We start from the raw sequence: 21471 nt of genomic DNA, 5'->3' as shown, positions 1-21471 counted from the left end.
GCAACACCAGGCTCTTGGAAGAAATGCGAGAACATCAACAGGAGATGCTATTGTGTTGGCAGGAAGCTTGAAGCTATCTGAGATGCTGTCTCCCAGGCTATAGTCCTCCTTTTGCTCCAAATAAAACTTAACTCACAACTCTTGCGTTGTGCTTTTTTTTTTTTCCAGTCGACAGTAACTTGCACAACATCACCCAACTAGCACGGGACAGAACTAAGATTTAGCTTAAGCCTGCCTGAGTTAAAAACACACATCTGATCCACCAAGCCTGTGAATCAGAGATCTGGTGCAGGGCTGGCAGAATTAGAAAGCACCATTGTGGGAGGATGTGAAGGGGCCTGAAATCTGAGTCTTATTTTTCTGGATGAGGCACTGTGGGTCTGTTATTCATTTGCGTCTCAGAGCTGTGCTGTCTAACACACCAGCCACCAGCTTCATGTGGCCACTGAGCACTGGAACTGTGACTAGTCCAAACTGAGATGGGCCAGAGTGTAAAGTACACATTGCATTTCAAAGACTCAGTATGAAAAAAACGAATGGAAAATATCTCACAATTAGTTTTTTATACTTATGGTAAAATGGAAATGTTTTAAATATAGCAGATTAAAGAAAATATTTTATTAAAATTAATTTCTTTTACTTTTGAATGTGGCTACTAGACCATTTGGGCTTCCCAGATGGCTCAGCAGTAAAATATGCGCCTGCCAATACAGGGTTTGATCTCTGGGTCAGGAAGATCCCCTGGAGAAGGAAAAGGCAACCCACTCCAGTATTCTTGCCTGGGAAATTCCATGGACAGAGGAGCCTGGGCAAGTGGCAGTCCATGGAGTCACAAAGAGTGGGACATGACTTAGCAACTAAATAACAACTAGACCATTTAGAACGATGTTTGTGACTCATGTTGATATTTCTTTTGGACATGCTCTCTTAAGGAGAATTAGAAACTCTCCTTACTTCATTCTCAGGCCTAGCCTAGCTAGGGAAGTTCCTGGGTCCCAGAGAGAGAGGGTACCGCCCCAGGAATGGGAGTTTCTCTTAAGGAGAATTAGAAACTCTCCTTACTCCATTCTCAGGCCTAGCCTAGCTAGGGAAGTTCCTGGGTCCCAGAGGGAGAGGGTACCGCCCCAGGAATGGGAGTAAGGAGGGTGGGGATAGATTGATTTCTTCCCAATCTTCCTATTGGGGGTGGGGCAGGCCCATCCTTCAGACACGCACCATCTTGTGAGTTCCTTGCCTGGGGTTCCTTGACCCCAAGTAAACAGTAAAAGCCGCAGTGACATCTGCTGCGACATGTGCACACCCTCTGTGGTCTACACTGCACTTTCACATCCACCCTGTCATTTAATTCCCACAACAGTCTGATGGAGGGATTATTATTGCACCTACTTCACAGAAGAGGAAACTGAGGGCCTCCCCCAAAAGGGCATGTGTCACCGGGGAGTAATTGGCAGAGCAGTCTCCGTTACCACCCCCAGCACCATCTTGCCCTCTGGGGTTTGGAGACAGGAGGGGAGGGACAGGAGGGGCTGGGGGGGGTGGTCCGGAGGGCATCCAGGGAGAGGTGAGGTCTGGGATCTGATCGACAGGAAGGGAGAGGTTATTTGAAGCAGAGGTGTAGTACTAGCAGAAGGGTGATGGCGGGAAGAGAGGGGCGTGGGAGGTGGGGGAACCACCCTGATGGTGGCTAAGAGCCTCTCAGGACCATGGTGAGAGTATCACCACAGAAAAGCACCCCATCAACCTCTATTTGTTACAAGAAATGGCCAGACACAAAAACCTGCCAGGTTTAACACTGAACCACCATTTCTTTTGAAATACTCACAAACTACTCTTTTTTCCCCTCCATAGGTTGTCAAATATATCTGGAAACCAATTAGAGATTCTCCCCCACTTCCACAGAAACAATTTTAATAGAATGCTTGCCAATCAGAAATTGTCTCAGTATTCTTTACACTCTTTAAAACTTACTTTTCTAACACCTTTGATCCTCTCAAGAAATGAATGTAACAGCAGATGGGTTCACTTGTCAAGTTTATGAATAAACAGTCACTGTTAGCTTTGGGGGAAAGAAAAGAACCTCTCAGGGCAAGAGTGGGGCGGTTCAGAGGGCCAGGCTGAGGGATTTGGGCTTTCTCCTGTGGGTACTGGGAACACTGACCTCCAGTCCCTGTCTCTGCGGCCTTCAGAAGTTCCGCCTCCCTCCCCACATTTGTTTTTGAGGACTCCTGACTAAGAGCGGGCTCCAGAAACAGGAATCATCGAGCCTTTGCTCAGAGCGGGCTTCAGAGATTGACACATGTGGGCTGTGGTTTGCCCAGGTCAGCAGGTCTGGGATCTGGTCCGAACTTCCCCTCTTGGGCTGTGTGCTGACTGCTGCAGCCCGCAGGAGTGGGGACGCTGTGTGTGGTCCAGCACGTGGGAGAACCTGCTGCCTGCGGGGCCTGCAGAGGCCAGGAGCTGTCCTCGGAGGAAGCTGGGTTCCTCGAAGGCGCTGGGCCAGGACTGTGACCCCAGCCCCGTGGAGCCAGTGCTGACCCTAGTGGGTGATGTGGAACTCTCTGCCAGCCCTCAGCTGCCATCACACGTGGTCATGGGAAGCAGCCACAGGATGGCTGCTCAACTTGTACACACACAGACACACACACATGCACACACAAACATACACATACAAACTCGCGTGCGCACACATACACATGCATACACACATGCTTTAATCAGACAAGTTGCACTTTTCCATGTTTTTATACCAGTCCTTTGAGTGAGATATAAATTGAGAAAGGGGTTCTACTGCAAAAAACAGTTTTTAAAAACACTGGTACAGTCCAATACCACCAAGTTTTAGAGGAGGAGACTGAGTATCCTCTGCTGCTGCTGCTGCTGCTGCTGCTGCTGCTAAGTCGCTTCAGTCGTGTCCGACTCTGTGCAACTCCATGGACTGCAGCCTACCAGGCTTCTCCGTCCATGGGATTCTCCAGGCAAGAACACTGGAGTGGGTTGCCATTTCCTTCTCCAATGCATGAAAGTGGAAAGTGAAAGTAAAGTCGCTCAGTTGTGTCTGACTCTTAGCGACCCCATGGACTGCAGCCTACCAGGCTCCTCCATCCATGGGATTTTCCGGGCAACAGTACTGGAGTGGGATGCCATTGCCTTCTCCTGAGTATCCTCTAGGGTTTTCTATTCAACTTCTTATCTCCCACAGGAGGGAGATGGTGTTTTCTAGCAGAGTTCCTGGGCATCTAAGATTCTATGGGGCGAGGGGTGGGGGAGGAGGGTGGTGTGCTCCCAGCTCTCTTACATCCATGAGTTTCTTGCAACTGATCATGTCTCTTTTCCTTGTGGCTACCAGAAAGCTTAGGACCAAGTGAGTGTTTCAATAATAGCATCTAAATTCGTCTCTGTTTCTCTCTCATTCTGATAACCTTTTGCTGTTATTTCTATCTTTCTGTGTCTTGGTCTTGATTGAGTGACTCAGCACAGGCCCTGCGACAGCTTTTCTGAGCCTGAATCCCAGCTCCACCTTTTACTAGCAATTCTACTAGGTTATTTTATCTCTCTGCAACTCAGACCCTCGGGTGCAAAATAGGGGTAAAACTGAACCTATTTCATAGGTAAGTTACAGGGATTAAACGGGCTAATTAATACAAAGGGCGTAGAACAGAGTAGGCAATACAAGTTGGCCTATTTCCCACTCTCTTACCAGTATTGTACAGGTATTTGGTGTGAGTAGCCTTTAAACCTTTTATGGAATATAGTGGAAGTAGGATATACAAAAGCATCTAAGAAGAATAGCAGAAAAAAAGTCATTTTTCCTTTTAAGAGCTGGCCTGATCCATGCTAAGAACAAGCACTCCTGTTTACTGAGACTGCAGGCTAGGTATTGAACCACCCACCTCACAACCTCATCTCATTTCCTTTTACAACCCCCTCCACACGGATGTAGATGGTCTGGTTATTCCCATTTTACAGATTTCAGATTAGTAAGTGACAGAGTTAGAATTCACATGCAGGCTGGGATGGTGCAGACAAAGCTGCTGCTGGCCTTCCTCCCTGCCACAGAGGGAGGCCGTAGACTCAGACACCAAGGAAATGCTTGTATGTTGCATCCTGGGCCAGATCAGCTAGAGTCAGCTCCCTTCTTTAGTCTCAGTCTCCTCTATCATTTGGCGGTGTTGGACTATGCCGGTGTTTTAAAAAAATTTTTTTTTAATTGGTTAAAAGTGGTTTTTGCAATAGAACCCCCTTCTCAATTTATATCTCACCCAAAAGACTGGTATAAAAACATCAAAAAGTAGAACTTGTCTGATTAAAGTGTGTGAGTATAATGGAGGAAGGTCCTTGGCCCTGCTGGGGAACCCCTCTCTTCAGTCTCCCTGTGGTGGCAACCTTGGGGTCCTATGGGGTGCAGTTTAAAAGCCACAGAGCAGATCACCCCAAGGGACTTTCCATACCCAATGACTGAGGAAGCTCGGATCAGTATCGTGCCGGGGAGAAGAAGCCTGTCTTCAGCCCTTTGGGGCCAAGCCCTGACCTTTCACAGACTGGTGCGGGGGGAAGTGCTGCTGGCCAAGCTCTGGACACAATCTTGACCCAAACCCTCTGTCTGTAAGATGCAGTGACGGCTGAGCTGGATGAGGTGGGGTGAGGATGCAGTCACAAGAGCTGGGTCACTTGGGAAGGGGAAGGACTCCTAAACCAACTGGGAGGGATCTGGAGGCAGTGCCAGCTAAGGAGAGACATTGGGTACAGGGAAGACCATGTCACCTGGCACCTAGCAGGGGCTGCAAGAGGGAGCACAGAGTCTTAGGCCAAAACTGTAGCTACTTGGAAAAGTGAATTTGGGGAGTCACACAGCATATGAGGCCTAGAATCTTAAAGCAATAGAACACAAATACTTGAGAGCCTACAACTAGTATAAACTTAGAACTTTAAAACCAGATAGTATAGAATCCCAGACTCTGGGAAATACCCTAAAATAATAGACATGGAGACTCCTGGGAAAGAGAGGCAAGTGGTGCTCAGAGGGTGCGGACCTACAGTCCCCAGGGGATCTGATTTCAGTCCCTGGCCCAGGACCAAGGGCAGCTCAGAAGAGCCAAAGGGCCTGGAGAGCAAAGAGGGCTGCTGGCTGAATGGGATCCTATGGCCACTGCCCATATGGGGCCAGATGACCTGCTAGGATGCTTAGGAAACCTCTTTACTACATGGGCCCTGCAGAGCCATCTGCCAGGAGCCCCGAGCCTTTGACAGGACCTTAGAAACTGGCTAATTGAAGACAGGGAAGCAGAGACCTGAAAGAGGTGAGGCCTATCCTAGTTCCCTTCTAGAAAGATGTCTGTGTAGCCACCCAAGCTCTCAGGTCACAGACACATGGACAGAGCCAAAGGGAGGGAAGCTGAGCTCCTGACGCTCCTGTACGGATATGGCCTCCCCCACCCCCCACCTCATAGTCTTCTCTGTGGAGACTGTTCATCCCCTACCCCCTGGCAGAGAACTCTGTCATTCAGACCTCAGCTGTGTTTCAGTCATCTTCCATCTCTCGCACCTGGCCTGCTGTCACGACCTGAGAGCTCCCTGAGGCAGGGGCTGTGGGACTTTCTTTCACACTCTCCCCCTGTGAAAGTATTCATGTTACTATTAAACCTCCCAGAGCTAGCAGACTTTGTTCAGTCTTCTGCCTATTGCATGGACAGAGAGACTGAGGCCAGAGACCTTCTCTGGGTCATACAATCCTCTCTATTACCTACCACCATCTCCTGCTGCTGCTGCTGCTAAGTCATTTCAGTCGTGTCCGACTCTGTGCGACCCCATAGACAGCAGCCCACCAGGCTTCTCTGTCCATGGGATTCTCCAGGCAAGAACACTGGAGTGGGTTGCCATTTCCTCCTCCAATGCATGAAAGTGAAAAGTCATCCTGGATACCAGTAAAAGCTGCATTTACTTCTAGGAAGGTATTTAGAGAACCCCTGTGAGGGGGTGCTTGAAGGGACTTCAGAAATAGCCTCCCCCTTGACCCTTCATTTTCTCTTGCCTGTTTCTACTCTCTGCAAAAGATACTCTACCATGTCAAAACACTTGGACTTTCACCTAATTGGGCCCTTCCTCATGGTCCGTCCACCTCATCAGTGGCCTGAGCACACTGGGCCAGCCCAAGCAACTGCAAGCCGAGGCAGCCTCAGCAGGCGGGGGAACAATTCCTCCCACTTCAATATTTATTACCTGAGAGCTGCTGGAAGCAGATCATCATGTTCTCGGCCTTCGGTTCTTTTTTCAGAACCTCTCACCCCCTTCCCTCACCACTCCCCATCCCCCATGTGCTGACGAATGAATCCAGACAGTCAGACAGGTTCACAGCCTAGGAGCCAGGGTTTCAAGGCATCACAGAGACATAGCTCTTAAAATGAGAATCTCTGCATCACAGCAGCTTTGACTCAAGGAATCGTGTGTTCTCAGAATCCAAGACACACAAGACATTGCTTCAGGAATGTAAACCCAGTGTCTTACACAATAGAACAGAATGGGGAAGTGACTTGCTCAAGGTCACATGACTGAGCAAGGACACATGACTGAGCCCAGCCTAGCCTAGTCTCACCCTTGCTTCTTCCACCTATTCCACCCCAGGCCCAAGTAGCACTTCTCTGTTCAGATTTAGTACCCAACTTGGAGATTACCCATAACTGGTAACCAGTCCCTTCCCTTCTTCTGTGATCATCCCTGCTTCTAAGAACTCTTCTGCAAGTTCCAGGAATTCCATCTCATTCATATTTTGGCCCAAGCTAGACAGAAGCGGGAAGGACCATCTGTGGTTCCAAGCTGTCTTCTTCCTTTCCCTGAAACTGATCTCTCTCCAACGCCTGCCTCCCCCTGCCTCTGAGCCAGCATCAGCCCTTCGCTGTCTCTGGGATGATTGACCCATAGCAGAGCAGGATACAGGTTTATGTGTTTCCCCTCCTTCGTGGATCTTTGGACTCATCCCCACACCCTGCCTTACTGCAAATGCACCGGTTCCTGCCTGGACCAACGCCATAGCTGTCACATCAATCTTCCTGCCCCCAGCTGCTCTCTGCACACCTTCCCTTGCCTTCCGATCCTTTCTGTGCTAGCACCTGGTGATAAAGCCCACAGGACTCCCCCTCCAGGGCTACCCGCTGCTCCTGAAGCTGGCAGGCAAGGCTTTAATTGTTCTGGCCCCTGCTGGCTGTCCCAACATCAATTTTCTTTAGTCCCCCAGCCCCATGTAGACACCCTTTGCTGCAGCAGGGGGTGGACAACAAAGTGGTGCGGGTGCCGTATCAGACTGATTGGGGGTTGAATCTCAGCTTTTCCGGCAGAGGCATTTTCAGCCCTTCGCCTTAAGCCCAGACTTTCTTGTTCTAAGAAGGAGACACTATCTCACATTATGGCAAATGTATTCAAATGCACCAACCTGCAACATTAAATTGAATTATTCTTGCTGCAAAATATTTGACAGGATTTTTATAAATTGTCCCTTTGAAATTAGAATTACTTAGCAACAACTAACTTCCTTAATTTATGATTGTTTGTGGTTTCTCAAAATCCTGGCATAGAGATCCTAAAACTCCTGTAAATAAGGGTGCTAAGAAAATCTTTTGTTCTAATATTTAGCCTTTGATCCCGGTTCCTGACCCAGAGCTCCTGGAGCTTTGTAATTTCCTGAGTGGTAAGAGCATCTGACACCGAGCCCCTAAATGCCTTGGCATTTCCTGGTGATAAGAACATCGTTTGTTTTAATGAAGTGATTCCACTGGGCTCCAGGTTAGGGCTGGTCACTAGAAAGACCAAGCCATGATTGGAAGCTTGGAACTTTCAGCCCACCACTGCAACCTAATTCTGCAGAGAGGGGAGAGAAGCTGAAAATAGATTTAATAATCAATCATGCTGACATGATGAAGCCTCTATAAAAATCCCAATAGTATAGGGTTCAGGGAGTTTCCAGGTTGGTGAACACAGCCACGTGCCGGGTAGGCGATGCACCTGGACTCCACAGAGCTCCTGTGCTCAGCACCCTCCTAGACCTCGCCCTAGGCATCTCTTTATCTGGCTGTTTATCTGTATCATTTATCATATCCTTTATTATGGAGAAGGAAATGGCAATCCACTCCAGTACTATTGCCTGGAAAATCCCATGGACAGAGGAGCCTGGTAGGCTATAGTCCATGGGGTCACAAAGAGTCGGACATGACTGAGTGACTTCACTTCACTTCACTTTTATTATGTAGTGGGGAACTTCCCTGGTGGTTCAGACGGTAAAGTGTCTGCCTGCAATGCGGGAGACCTGGGTTCAATCCCTGAGTCAGGAAGATCCCCTGGAGAAGGAAATGGCAACCTACTCCAGTACTCTTGCCTGGAAAATCCCATGGATGCAGGAGCCTGGTAGGCTACAGTCCATGGGGTCGCAAAGGGCTGGACACAAGTAAGCGACTTCACTTTTTCACTTTATTATGTAATAAACTGGTAAACAAGTGTTTCCCTGAGCTCTGTTAGCCATTCCAACAAATAATCAAATCCGAGGAGGGCATTGTGGGAAACTCTGATTTGTAGCCAAGTCAGACAGAAGTTGAAGGTGACTTAGGGGCCTCCTGCTCGTGAGCGGCGTCTGCAGCAGGGGCAGTCTTGTGGGAGTGAGCCTTACCCTGTGGCATCTGATACTGTCTCCAGGTGGACAGAGTCAGGATGGAGTTAGGTTGTAGGACACCCAGCGGATGTTGCAGAGAATTGATCAGTGTGGGAACAGCCCCATACATCTGGTCACTCAAGTATTGTTTATGTGTTTACGTGTGGGGAGTGGGAGGTGAGGTGTAAAGGTGAAATAGGAGTATTTGTCTTTATACACCCAGACTTGGGAAAAGAGAAAATCTAACCCACAAATTTTCAGAATATAATGAGTGGTGAATATAATGAAATGTGTATGAGTATTAAAGAAAAATGAATGAAGCTGACTTTAATGACATATAATTGAGCTTTTATAACACATTTCCATTTTGTCATTTTTGTTTTGTATTTGAGAGCCAACATATTATTTCTCGGGCCTCGTGTTTTTGTGGGTCCCTGGAAAACGTAGAGAACCCTATCCCAGAATCCTCTCTTCTGTCCAGTGGACTCACATAGTCCTGCCTTCTCCTGTCACATGTGACCTTGAGCACATCCCTGCACCTTCTGGGCCTCAGTAGGGTCCTTTGAGGAGAGACCACCTGCCCCATGAGCTGAGCAGAATGGTTCAGTGAGATCCCCTTGCAGCACTCAGCCAGTTGTTACTTATCAAAGAGACTCTGTCCTCACTAGGCTATGCCTGTTTTAAGGGTGGGGCTCACATGCTGAGCCCCAGAGTCCAGCCTGATGCCTGGTCCCCAGCGAGGCACTCAATACCTGTTTGTCCCCTCACTGTCCCTGAAAAGGCCATGGTCATTTCTAGAGCCAAGTCCTTTGTCCAGGCTGTTTCCCACCTCGAATGGCCCTCCCTCTCCTTGCCATGCTTCCACACAGGCTTCAAAGTCCAGTGGAATCCCCCTCTCCTCAGAGAAGTCTTCTAGACCCTCCTGTAAGCTCTCCACCTCCTTCTAGTTCTCAGCACTGCTGAAGCATGTTCACAATCTACTAAGCACGTTCAACGACAAGCAGAAGCAGTAGGGTAGTGGTTAGAGCAAGGGGCGTGGGCTCAGATAGGCTTTGGGTTCTGGTCCCAGCGGTACTTAACCATGACACGCACTGCCATAAAGTTGAGAAAGTCAAGGCCCAGGAAGGGTCAGGGACGTGCCCAAGGTCACACAAGACACAACTGGCAGAGCCACAACTGATACCCAGATCTCCTTGGGTGGGTCACTTCCGGCTCTGGCCCTCCATCCCCTCAGCTGTGCAAGGGGCAGGGGAGACGCACCATGCAGGAATGCTGGGGAATGCGACAGAGCTCTATGGAGATGGCTTTGGAAGCTGTGACTTGCTGTGCCCAGGAGAATGGAGTTGAAGGTTATACAGGAGGACAAGCATGTGGTGGTTGGAGCTTGGGTTAGGGTGGGACAGGGAGGGGCTTACCTTGCTGACAGGTGGGTCTGAAACTGCCAAGCCCTTTCGCCGGAAGCGAAGCTCTTGCTTCTCCTTGGGCATCTCCTTGGGGAAGAAGAAGTAGGGGATGGCGGCCAGGGCCACCGTGCCAGCCGAGATGAGGAAGCCCAGCCACCAGGCACCCACCCATCGGGGGTCCTTCGAGGTCAGGTTGATGCCACCTGGAAGAGAGGGTGTTAGGGTCGGGATGGGCTGTATATAGCTTCTTGGCCACCATTCTCGGATCAGCCTCTGAAGTAGGACGCGACCTGGGCCGGGGTCGGGAGATCTGGGTATCAGTTGTAGCTCTGCCAGTTGTGTCTTGTGTGACCTTGGGCACGTCCCTGACCCTTCCTAGGCCTTAACTTTCTCAACTTTATGGCAGTGTGTGTCATGGTTAAGGTCATGGACTTTGGAAATAGTGTGACCTTGGGCAAGTTACTTAACCTCTTTGTGCCTTGGTTTCTTCCCCTGAAAAGCAGAGATGCTAGTAGTACCTACATCATAAGGCTGATGTGAGAATCATAGAAACTAGTCTGTGTAGACCACTTAGAACAGTGCTGGCACATAGAACATAGACACAGTGTCTGCTCTTTGTTTACTGTTATTTTGTGATTGTTATTATTAAACTGGTGGCTAGAATGATTCTTGGGGTTCTCAGACCTGCATGATGGTTAAAATCACAAGGGGTGTTATCAAAAATACTCAGCCTTTTCCAAGATCAACTTAGAACTGCCACCGGAGGGGGTGGAAAGGTAGCCAAGGAATCTGTACCTTTAACAAGTTCCCTAGGTGATTTTGAGCCCCATCTAGGTATAATCAGGACAAGATTAACTCAGATATGGGCTTCCCTGGTGGCTCAGGGGTAAAGAATCTGCCTGCCAATGCAGGAGGCACAGGAGATGCAGGCCCAATCCTTGGATCAGGAAGATCCCCTGGAGAAGGAAATGGCAACCAACTCCAGTATTCTTGCCCGGGAAATCCCATGGCCAGGCGAGACTGGCAGGCAACAATCCATGGGATTGAAAAAGAATTGGGCACAACCTAACGACCAAACAACAACAACAGTCCCAGATGTGCCTCCCTACTGGAGTGCCCACCTCTGCCATCAGACCTCTTGACCCCAAGGCTGAGTTAGGTACCTCCTTCTTCAACTGCCACAGCACCTGCAAACACTTTCTAACAGTATGGATGCGTGACAACATCAACCCCATGAGTGGGGCTGGCTCCCAGATGCTTTGTCCTGAGAGCCTCTGGAACCGGGCCCAGAGGACACAGTCAGCACTCAGCAAATGCATCTGTAAAAGTGGGGGTGGGGTTGGCTTTTGTGCAATTTCCTCCTCCACTTATTATTCCCCCATCTTGTGTTCCAGGCTGGTGGGAATTCACGCACAGCCATCTCAGATCTTCCGCTTCTCACATACTGGTCTGGGCTTGCAGTGGATGTGACCCACCCAACCAGTGAAATCCCCCAGAGAGACAGAAGGAATAGCGAGACAGCACCTTGGTTCACAGTCCACAGGAACGCCATGTCTGCCTGTGAAGGTGTCAGCACCACCAGGATATCAACAGAGCCAGAAACATACTCCCTTCTCCGGAACTGGGGTGTGTCTGGCAAACTGAGTCCTGACTTTTAGGACTGTTTCATCAAGGGAGAATGGAATTGTAACTAGAGTCCAAGCTGGGATCCTGGGCCCAGATTTCTAGAAGGAAGGGGATTGGGGCAGGGCCACCCCTAGTGACTCCTGTTCAGAGCTGTCTAGACCTATCCTGACTAGAGGCACCCTTGGGCAGAAGCTGGATAACAAGAAGCAGAATCTGCCTGTCCATCTTCTTGTGTGTGTCACCTGAGGCTTCTAGGGTTGCTGGAAAATCTCCAAGCGAGGGATGGGACATCTGAGCAGCAGGATGCAGAAGGCAGAGCTGGGGGCCTGGAGCTGCTTGGCGTGACCAGCAGGCAGCTGAGACGCCACAGTGACCTGTTCTAGAAACAATCCACTCTCACTCCCCACAGAACACCAGAGCTCTGAGACCCCCAACACTCCCCCGTCCTGACTGTCTTCGAACCAAGCTTCAGTTCCACACCTTGACCCACCCTGACCACCACCTGGATTAGAGACTCCTTTTCCCCAAATGGTGCCCTCAGCGTAGGTGGCCAGGCTTTGAGGTGGTCAGAACTTGAAAGGTCCTTAGAGGTCACCCCGAATTTCCCCTCTGAGATGGCCCAAGTTACTGAGTCCTGCTCCAAAATTCTCTCCATCATGCCAGTGTCCTCTCTGAGTCCTGAAGTCTGTCCCCCATAAAGATGGGAGCACCCAAGAGACCAAGAGAATACATGGCCCTGTCTGTCCCATAGTGTATCTGAGCAGAGGGCTGAGGGCCTGGGGTGCGGGGAGTCAGGGTGGAACTCGGTGAAGACTCATAACAACAGGGGCAACAATTACAACTCTCCATCTGATGGCAACTGCTGGCTTATCTCCACATTCTCACTGCATTCTGATTGCAGCTTTGGGAGATGGACAGGGCAGAGAGTATCTCAAAGATGGGGAAGCTGAGGCTCAGAGAGGTTAAGAGGCATGTCCCAGGTCAGTGGGGTTGCTGGGTCCTCTGGTTCAGTGTCTCCTATGAGACCAGCAGTCGATCAACTGTGTCTGTGTGGCCCTGGGGACAACTGTGTGCTCTGAAGCTCACCTTCTGGCATTCGATCAATGTCCACGTAAAGGCGCAACATGAGGCTGCCCAGCCCATAGGCCATGCCCGGCCCCATCATGGTCACTGCAAACAGGATACCTGCGACAGGAAGCCTGGGTTAGTGCCCTCTGGCCCAGCTTCCTTTCACAGGTCAGGGCCTGCTCAGCCTCCACTGGGCAGGAGCAGCCCCTCTCCCCCGCTCAGGCCTGGGAAGCTCTCCAGGGCTCCTCTGGGCCTCTAGTGGCCACAGAGGGCAGAGGGCAGGGATTTGTACTTAGCCCGACCTGAGCCTGGCCCCCCCTCAGAGCCCGAGGTGTGGGGTACATCCTCACCGAGGTAGAGGGGCGAGTTGCTGTTGTGGGAAAAGTCATCGATGTAGGAGATGCCAAAGGGCTGAATGGGCACCCCGCCCACACCAAGCAGGGTCTGGGCTGTGAACATGATCCCCACCACAGCCAGGTGCCGAGCCTCTGTGTAGCTAGAGCAGCTGCTGTTGGATGAGGCTGAAGCTAGGGCCTTGGTGCTGGGCAGGCACAGGGAAGCCTCAAAGTCTTGTGGCATGTCTGCTGAGAGATGATAAAAGTATTAGGACAATAGCTAAGACTCATATAGCACTTACTGATGGGAAGAACTCTTCTGAATCCCTCTGACCCCCACAACAAACCCAGGGGATGGGTACTCTCATTACTCCCATTTTGCAGATGAAAAAACTGATGCTCAGGCAGCAACTAACAAGGGGTGGAGCCAGGATTGGAACCCAGGCAGTCCGGTTCTGAGTCCGTGCTCTTAACCCACCCTATGCCACATCTCTGAGCAGAGGTATGTGGAAGCGCCATGGCGACGGTGGACCTTGAATGAGGGTGGGGTAGGACAGCTCAAAGAGGTGGTGTGAACTGGGTGGAAAAGAACGAACAAGATTTTCCAGAAAGGGAAGGTGGTGGTCAGGGGTGGGGTCCAGAAAGAGGCCACAGCACATGTGAAACCAAGGTCTTGAGGAGTTCAGCATGCCTGGCTCACAGAGTGTAAGGGTCGAGGCCAGGGCTGAAGGCAGGGCTGAAAAAGGGAGGGGTGCTGAGTCTGGGCTGCGGAGGGCACTGGTGCCCTTAGGCCTTCATTCTGGGAAGGGCTCCGTGTCAGGTCGGGACGCAGAGGTAGAGTGCAATAAAGGGAAATTTCTTAATTTAGTGCCAGACATTTGTTTCCTGTAGCTCGCCAATATTTGGTGAGCAAACTTAAGAAGACCCTCATACTATTATTACCCCAAATGTGGGTAGAGAAGTGGCCTCCTCTCTGTGGCTGGCCAAGTCCTTTCTGGGAGCTGGGTCTCTGAGCCATGTCCACCCAGCCCAGTGAGACACTCTCTAGGGCTGGAAAAAGCCATGTGAACCCAGCTCAAGGACTTGGACCCTCAACCAGATTGCCTGGGTTGAAGACGGTGAGACTTTCTTTGGCAGAGGACCTCAGCCCCTCTGGCCTCAGTTTCCTCATCTGTCGAACAAGCCTCCTAGAATGGAGGTTCTACAGAAATATGGAACTTACAAGCAGAAGAATTCAGTGGTCAGAGCAGAGGCTCTAGGGCCAGACTAGCAGGGGATGTCTACTAGTTGTGGGCCTTGAGGAAGTACCTCCCTCTCTGAGACTCAGTTTCCTCACTCATAAAATAGGATAATGATAACACCTGCTCAAAGGGTTGTAAGCGTTAGGAGTGGTGAGTGGTGCCTGTGACAGTGCTGACTAGATACGAAAGTGATTATAGGGATCTGTCTTTTTTTTCCACCTCTGAGTCCCCAGCAGACGGCCTGGCACATAAATATTAATGTGCTGGGTGCTAAGTTGCTTCAGTCATGTCTGACTCTGCAACCCCATGGACTATAGCCCACCAGGCTCCTCTGTCCATGGGGATTCTCCAGGCAAGAATATTGGAGTGGGTTGCCATTTCCTCCTCCAGAGATCTTCCCAACCCAGGGATCGTACCTGCATCTCTTAAGTCTCCTGTATTGGCAGGTGGATTCTTACCAACTAGTGCCACCTGGGAGAAGGCAATGGCACCCCACTCCAGCACTCTTGCCTGGAAAATCCCATGGATGGAGGAGCCTGGTGGGCTCCAGTCCATGGGGTTGCTAAGAGTTGGACACGACTGAGCAACTTCACTTTCACTTTCACTTTCATGCATTGGAGAAGGAAATGGCAACCCACTCCAGTGTTCTTGCCTGGAGAATCCCAGGGACGGGGAAGCCTGGTTGGGCTGCTGTCTCTGGGGTCGCACAGAGTCGGACACGACTGAAGCGACTTAGCAGCAGCAGCAGCAGCAGTGCCACCTGGGCAGCCCAAGGATATCTTTTGAATGCTGTGTATGTGTGTTAGTCCCTTAGTCATGTCCGACTCTTTGTCACCCCATGGACTGTCGGCTGCTAGGCTCCTCTGTCCACGGAATTCTCCAGGTAAGAATACTGGAGTGGGTTGCCATTTCCTTCTCCAGAGGATCTTCCCAACCCAGGAATCAAACCTGGATCTCCTGCATTGCAGGCAGTTTCTTTACCATCTGAGCCACCCTAATGATAATTAATTAATTAATGATGAGGAATGAGTGAATGAAATAGCCTTGTATGTCAGTTCAGGGTGGGTACTTAGAGGTCACCAAGTCCAGTTCACCCATTGGACAGATGCTCCAATGGACACCCATTGGAGACTGAGGCTCAGACAGGAGAAGTTTTCCTGGGATTCCATAAGGAGCAGAAGGATGTTGTATGGTGGTGAGGATGGAGAATGTGTGTGACCCTGCACAGGAAAAACTCTGTTAAAATGAAAATTCTGGATGGGGAAATATAAGTAAGCATAATTTTTTGGCATCTGAGTCAGACCTCTTGACAGTTCTCCACTCAGGCTAGAGAAGCACTCTGCTGTCTTCTGGGACTTCCCCTACTTTCCAGCCATTGCCTGAGCAGCTTCCTCTACTTTCTTTCTACATCACAGTCAGATGCCACCTCCTCCAGCTCACTCCAGCCTCCAGTGTCCATCCTCTACTCAGGTCTCTACCGGCTCCCCCTGGCTGTCCTGTGCTGGACTCTCTGCAGCAGAGCTGCCCATGCTCACACCAACCCACGCTCCCTCAGAGCTTCTTAGGGCTGGTTGTATCTGCTCCATCTTTCCATCCCTGGACCTGGCACAGAGTAGGAGCTCTGGGGTCTGAGCTGATGGGAGGACAAGGGAGAAAGGATGCTTTCTGACAGCTCTCCTCCCCTGGGAAGCCTTCCATGATGCCAGGCTGGGCTGTGGGCTCCTTCCCTGGGCTTCTTCTGCCCAGTTCTTCCTTCCTCACAGTTGATACACTGGGTGGGGGGAAGGGAGGTATTGTTTGTCTCTGTTTTCTCTGCCAGACTGGGAGCTCCCAGAGGGCAAGGACTGAGCCGCTCAAGAGGGTCCAGCACAAAGTAGGAAGCACAAGTGTTTTCTTGGGTGGACCACCAGATGGACAGATGGGCAGAGAGGGTAGAAGGGGTAATGGAGGGGAGGATAAGTAGGTGGATGGATAAGTAGATGGGTGGATGAATCGATGGGTAGATATGTAGGTGGATGGGTGGATGGATGGTTGGGTGGATGGGTAGATGGGTGGATGGGTAGATGCATAGGTGGGTGGATGGGTGGATGGGTAGGCAGATGGATGGGTAGGTGGGTAGGCAGATGGATGAATTGATGAGTGGATGGGTATGTACGTGGATGCGTAGATGGATAGGATGGGAAGGTGGATGGATGGGTAGATGAGTGAATGGGTGGAGAGATGGATGGGACAGGGAAGACTGCTTGAGTCCTTCTCCAAGGTACAGGCATCCATCTGTCAAGTTGACTCTCAACAAAATCCCTCTGGGCTAAACAGGGGCTTCACTATTCCATCTAAAATTCTTTCATGTTTTTGTTTGTTCTTTCATTCATTCATTCTTTCATCAATGCTTTGACTTCTTGTGTAAATTAAATGCATCAGTACACATTAAGTGCTTAGAACAGTGGTACCTAGTAAGTGGTGTGTGATACTGTTATTATTATTCCACAAATATTTCTTGAGGACCCACACAGACCAGGACCTAAATCCACCTCCACCTCAAAAAAAAAAAAAAAAAAAGCAGCACCATACAAGCAGGCCCTCACCTCAAGAGAAACCCAGAGGGCCTCGGCTTTCTGCCCCAGGACTACCCCCCTGTCACCACTGCCCAGGGCTGCCAGAAGGACTCATCCGGGCTGAAGCTGAAGGAGGCAGTGGGGTGGGGTGTGGGGGACTATAGGTGTTCTGGGAAGCTGGACCCATCTTGACCACTGGAAGCCTGGGAGTGGACCCTGTGTACAGTAATGTGGCAACTCATGTCCACCCTCAGCCCAGCCCCTCCTGTTCTTACCAGGGCTGGTGCGGTCGTAGCGGTATGGCTCTGAGATGAAGTGCGGGACAGTCATGAGTATGCCCGCCAGGGTCACAAGGATGGCTCCACACCCGATCAGGCGGGGCCGATGTACCCGGCTGCCGAAATAGCTCACAAACACGATCAGGGCTGTGTTCCCCACCTGCAAAGGGATGAGAGGACCCATGAAAGTAGAGCAGAGGGCATCCTTGTCTCAATCACCAATCTCAGTGTTACCTTCTGCAGAATGGTTGAATAAGAATCATTTGGGTCCCTGTTAAAAACACAGATTCTGGGTCCTCCTAGGATGTGTTCTACTTACTGCTCCAATAGAGGACAGAAATAAGAGCAGCATGGACAGGGCTAGAAGTTCAATTTCATTCTAGAGTGTGGGTTGGATCCCATGTTAAAACACGGGTAGTAGGACAGTCAAGGACAGGGATTTGAGCTTCTGGAGTGTCATGAATGGGAAATAAATGAAGTCTGGGTCTCTCAGGTGGCGCTGTGAAAAAGAATCTGCCTGCCAATGCAGGAGACATGGGAGACCCTGGTTCGATTCCCTACGTCAAGAAGATCCCTTAAAATAGAAAATGGCAACCCACTGCAGTATTCTTGCCTGGAAAATTCCATGGACAGAGTTGCCTGGCGGGCTACAGTCCGAAGAGTTGGACATGACTGAGCACAGCACAGAGTAGATATGCCCATGTGTCCTAACCCCGAATCAGAACTTCTGTCTTGTTTAGTGCTTCCCTGGTGGCTCAGATGGTAAAGAATCCACCTGCAGTACGGGAGACCTGGGTTTGATCCCTGGGTTGGGAAGATCCCCTGGAGGTGGGCATGGCAACCCACTCCAGTATTCTTGCTCGGAGAATCCCCATGGATAGAGGAGCCTGGCAGGCTACAGTCCATGTGGTCACAAAAGGTCAGACACGACTAAGCGACTAAGCACAAAAAAAGTCTAAAGCCACAGGACTAAGGCTGGTATTTCAAGCCTTAGAATTAAAATCCTTGGATGTGGGTGCTGGAGGGGACTGGAGAGCTGGCAGGGCAGGGCAGGCTCCGCTGTCAGAAGCTGGGGTGTGTGTGCTCCACCCTGCTGCTTCCTGGTTGTGACTGTGGGTGGGGAACGTACCCGTGAACCCCGGTTCTTTGCTGATGGAGTGGGGCAGTATCAGCAGAGGGGCCTTGGGAGGACTGATCCTGGGAGGGACAGTCACTCTCCATTTTTTAGATGGGACACTGAGACCTAGAGTCAGGGAGTGACTTGTCCGAGGTCCCACAACTGCATAATGACAGTAAAGACATTCTTCCCCATCTCTGACATCTGGGAGTGGGGTGATAAGGAGAGTCTGGGGAGTGAGTGGAGACCATGGGCCTTGGGGTTGGGAGGAATGTGACACATCACCCTAGGGAGAGACAATTTCACAGAAATCTTGAGGGGTGGGGAGAGAGTGTTCTCTGGACAACAGCCTTCTCCAAGGCGGAAAACATCTGGTGGGGGAGGGGCTGGGCACAGATGAACTCTGGTCTCCAAATCCACCCAGAGGAGCTTGTCCAGGCCTCGTGGCTGGGCTGTCAGCCCAGAGGCAGAGGCCTGTGGATCCGGCAGCAACTCCACAGTCTAGTATCATCTGCTCCCTTCTCTACCCTAAGGTCCCCAAAGTTTTGCCTTTGATCTCACTTAAACCTCTCTCCCTACTGTTAAGTTGGCTTCCTCTGATTCCTTCCTGGGCCAGACAATTGTCAGGTGCCTGAAAAGGTGAAGTAACCAAAAGGAGAATGGTGGGGAGGTGCGGGTAATGGGGACCCTGACTAGCTCTAAAATCCTCCGTGAACCCCAGCAGAGAGCCCCGCTCCTCAAGGGTGGGATCGGAAGGAGCTGTGATGGGGTTGCACGTGGCACTAGGGGAAGGGTTTACATTAGGGCCGTGAGAGAGGGGGAGTGGAGGTGAGAATCTCCCTCAATTCCCCACCCCCTCCCCCTGCACCGTGGCTGTGCTGCCAGGGCCAGTACCTCATTGAAGGCGGCCAGCAGCCCCGAGGTCTGACTGGAGAGGCCGAAGCGCTTCTCCACCGTGGAGATGGAGCTCTTGAGGTAGCCGGAGATCATGAGCTGTGCCAGCTGCAGCAGGCTGTGGCACAGGACGAAGAACTGGCGGAGGGGCCGCAGGTAGAGACAGTTGTTGGGGAGGATGCAGAGAGACAGAGACAGAGAAAGGGAGGAACAGAGTCAGAGGAGACAGACATACAGGAGGAGCAGGAGCAGAGAGAGGAAGGGAAAGAGAGTCCAGGGCAAGAGGAGAGAAAGTATTATTGGGGTAGTGCATGGATTCTCACAGGCCTGAAAAATAGGAAAGCTGTCCTGGGTACCCCGGGGGTCTGGGGGAGACTTGAAATCTACAGGACTGAGAGTAGAGTCTGCATGGGGCCAAGGATGGTGGGAGCCCCTCTGTCCCCAGAGGTCTCCCAGGCTGGACTAGAACCCCTCCTGTCCCCAGGAAGCTCCCCAGATCTCACCTCGCCCCACCCCACCCAGTCCTCACCTGAACTTCCCTGGGAGACCACCTGCACACAGCGAACCCCCAAGCTACACTCTCACCTCACTCAGCCCCACGCAAACATCCTGCCTGCCTGCAGCCCTCCTGAAAACCTGATCGAATTCCCAAGAGAAAAACGTGTCTCACAGAATTAAAAATAGGGTGTTTATGCTGGAGCTTAAAAATAGAATGTCTGTTCTAAGTTTCGGTTTCCTCATCTGTGTAACAAGGATGACACCCCTGCTTCCCCAGGTTACTGTGAGAGCTAAATAAGACTGTGTGGAATGGCCCCTGGCACAGGGCCTGGCACCGTGTAGGTGCTGGCACAGATTTGGTTGTTTACGGCCGCCCTTGGTTGAGCCATTGCTCCCAGTATTCACACAGGTTCAGGATCCCTGGGGTCCTTCTCTTTCCCCCTAGAAAAATTGGCGCCAAGAAGACTGGTCCCCCAGTGCCCACAGAAGAGCCTCTCCGGAAGGAAAGAACATGTGCCTGAAATTAAGCTACGTGCTTCTAGAGATCACGATCACCCGTTCTACAGATGAGGAAACTGAGGCTCAGGGAAAGGCAGCGCCTTGCTTGGCATTTAACAGCCTGTAAGTGGCAGAGCCTGCTCTGTCGAGCTCAGATGACCCTTCTCCTCCCAGGTCCCGAGAGGTACCTTGATGCTGTGGAACACACTTGGCCGTAACTTTTGAGGATTTGGGCTGGCTTTGCTTCCAGGTGTGTCTTCTGTGCCCACCATGGCCTTGGTGTCCTTGTCTGGCACCTGGAGCTCCTCACCCACTGGCCCTGTGGGACAGAAAGCCAGAGGGTGAGAGTGGAGATGGAATCTCAGAGAATGACTCTGACCAGGCAACCCAAGGTGTTTCTTGGGTTGGTGAGAATCTGAGTCAAACACCGACAGCTTTCCTGCGTCTCAGGAGCTGAAGCAGCCCTTCCTCAGAGGGTATGTGTGTGCTCCATGTGCCTAAGCTGGCCAGATCCCACTGGGACCACCTATTCACCTCTTCATTCCATTCCCAGCATAAAGCTTCCTTCTAGCGAGAAGCTGCTGATGCCGTCACACATCCTTTTAGCTCTGGCGCTAGTGTAAAAATGCATAGCCCTACCCTCCTGGGGCCTGTATCTGTGAGACGTCCAGTGTTCCTGGAGGCTAACTCTGGGTCAGGGTTTGTCTGGATTAGTCTAAGATCAGAGGTCTAGGGCCCCGTGCATGGTCAAGGCTTGGTCCAAAGTCAGGGCATACAGGGTTTTCCTACGGGTAGTTTGGAATAGATAGCAATACTTCCACAGGGCACTACACAGCATATAATCACAGAACTCACCAGTCCAATGCCCAAATCATGGTCCCATGACCCACGGTAACCATGGTAACCTTGTCAGTCTCCCACTCACTGCAGCCCTTTCAGAGGCATCTTTCAGGGTTTCCTGAGGTTTAATCTCAGTGAGGAGCCTGGAAGCCCAGCCTTGGGAGGCTCCACCTCTCTATTTAGAGGACAACCACCTGCACCTCAGGCAGCCCAGACTTCTAGGACTTTCCTCCCCTCCTGGGGCCCTGCTTCCTGCGGAAGCCTCTCCATTGTCTCAAATGTCTCTCAACATGACAGGAATTTCCCCTCATTCAACAAGCTCCTTATGGAGCCTGAAAGCTGCCCTGAGGACTCTCCTGACCTCGGGAAGGGGTGTGGGCCCCATCACGACATCTCTAGACCTAGAAGACCAGCTCAGCCAGAGGGATAAGGAAGCCTGCAGCCGCCACCAGCGAGGGTTTTGTACTCCTCACACAAGGTACCTGG

The 21471-nt window shown here is 51.1% G+C and overlaps 1 protein-coding gene across 7 annotated transcripts in view; it reads right to left on the bottom strand.

The window, feature by feature from the left end:
• The window catches only part of SLCO2B1 (solute carrier organic anion transporter family member 2B1), a 156020-nt gene that overhangs the window by 19351 nt on the left and 115198 nt on the right, over positions 1-21471 (bottom strand). For 4 of the 7 annotated variants that reach the window (XM_061380856.1, XM_061380859.1, XM_061380854.1 and 1 more), the window contains exons 2-7: positions 20334-20464; positions 19150-19287; positions 17136-17298; positions 13080-13313; positions 12748-12846; positions 10048-10238 (exon numbers count right to left, since the gene is read on the bottom strand). In XM_061380856.1, coding sequence (XP_061236840.1) covers positions 10048-10238; positions 12748-12846; positions 13080-13313; positions 17136-17298; positions 19150-19287; positions 20334-20464 — 956 coding nt within the window. The remainder of the gene's footprint in view (positions 1-10047; positions 10239-12747; positions 12847-13079; positions 13314-17135; positions 17299-19149; positions 19288-20333; positions 20465-21471) is intronic. The other 3 variants (XM_061380861.1, XM_061380855.1, XM_061380858.1) reach the window with 1 other exon arrangement.

The sequence above is a fragment of the Bos javanicus genome, chromosome 15, assembly GCF_032452875.1.
Source record: "Bos javanicus breed banteng chromosome 15, ARS-OSU_banteng_1.0, whole genome shotgun sequence".
Lineage (NCBI taxonomy): Eukaryota > Metazoa > Chordata > Mammalia > Artiodactyla > Bovidae > Bos > Bos javanicus.
Note: the sequence above shows the minus strand (reverse complement) of the source record. Positions and strands in the feature narration are given on the sequence as shown.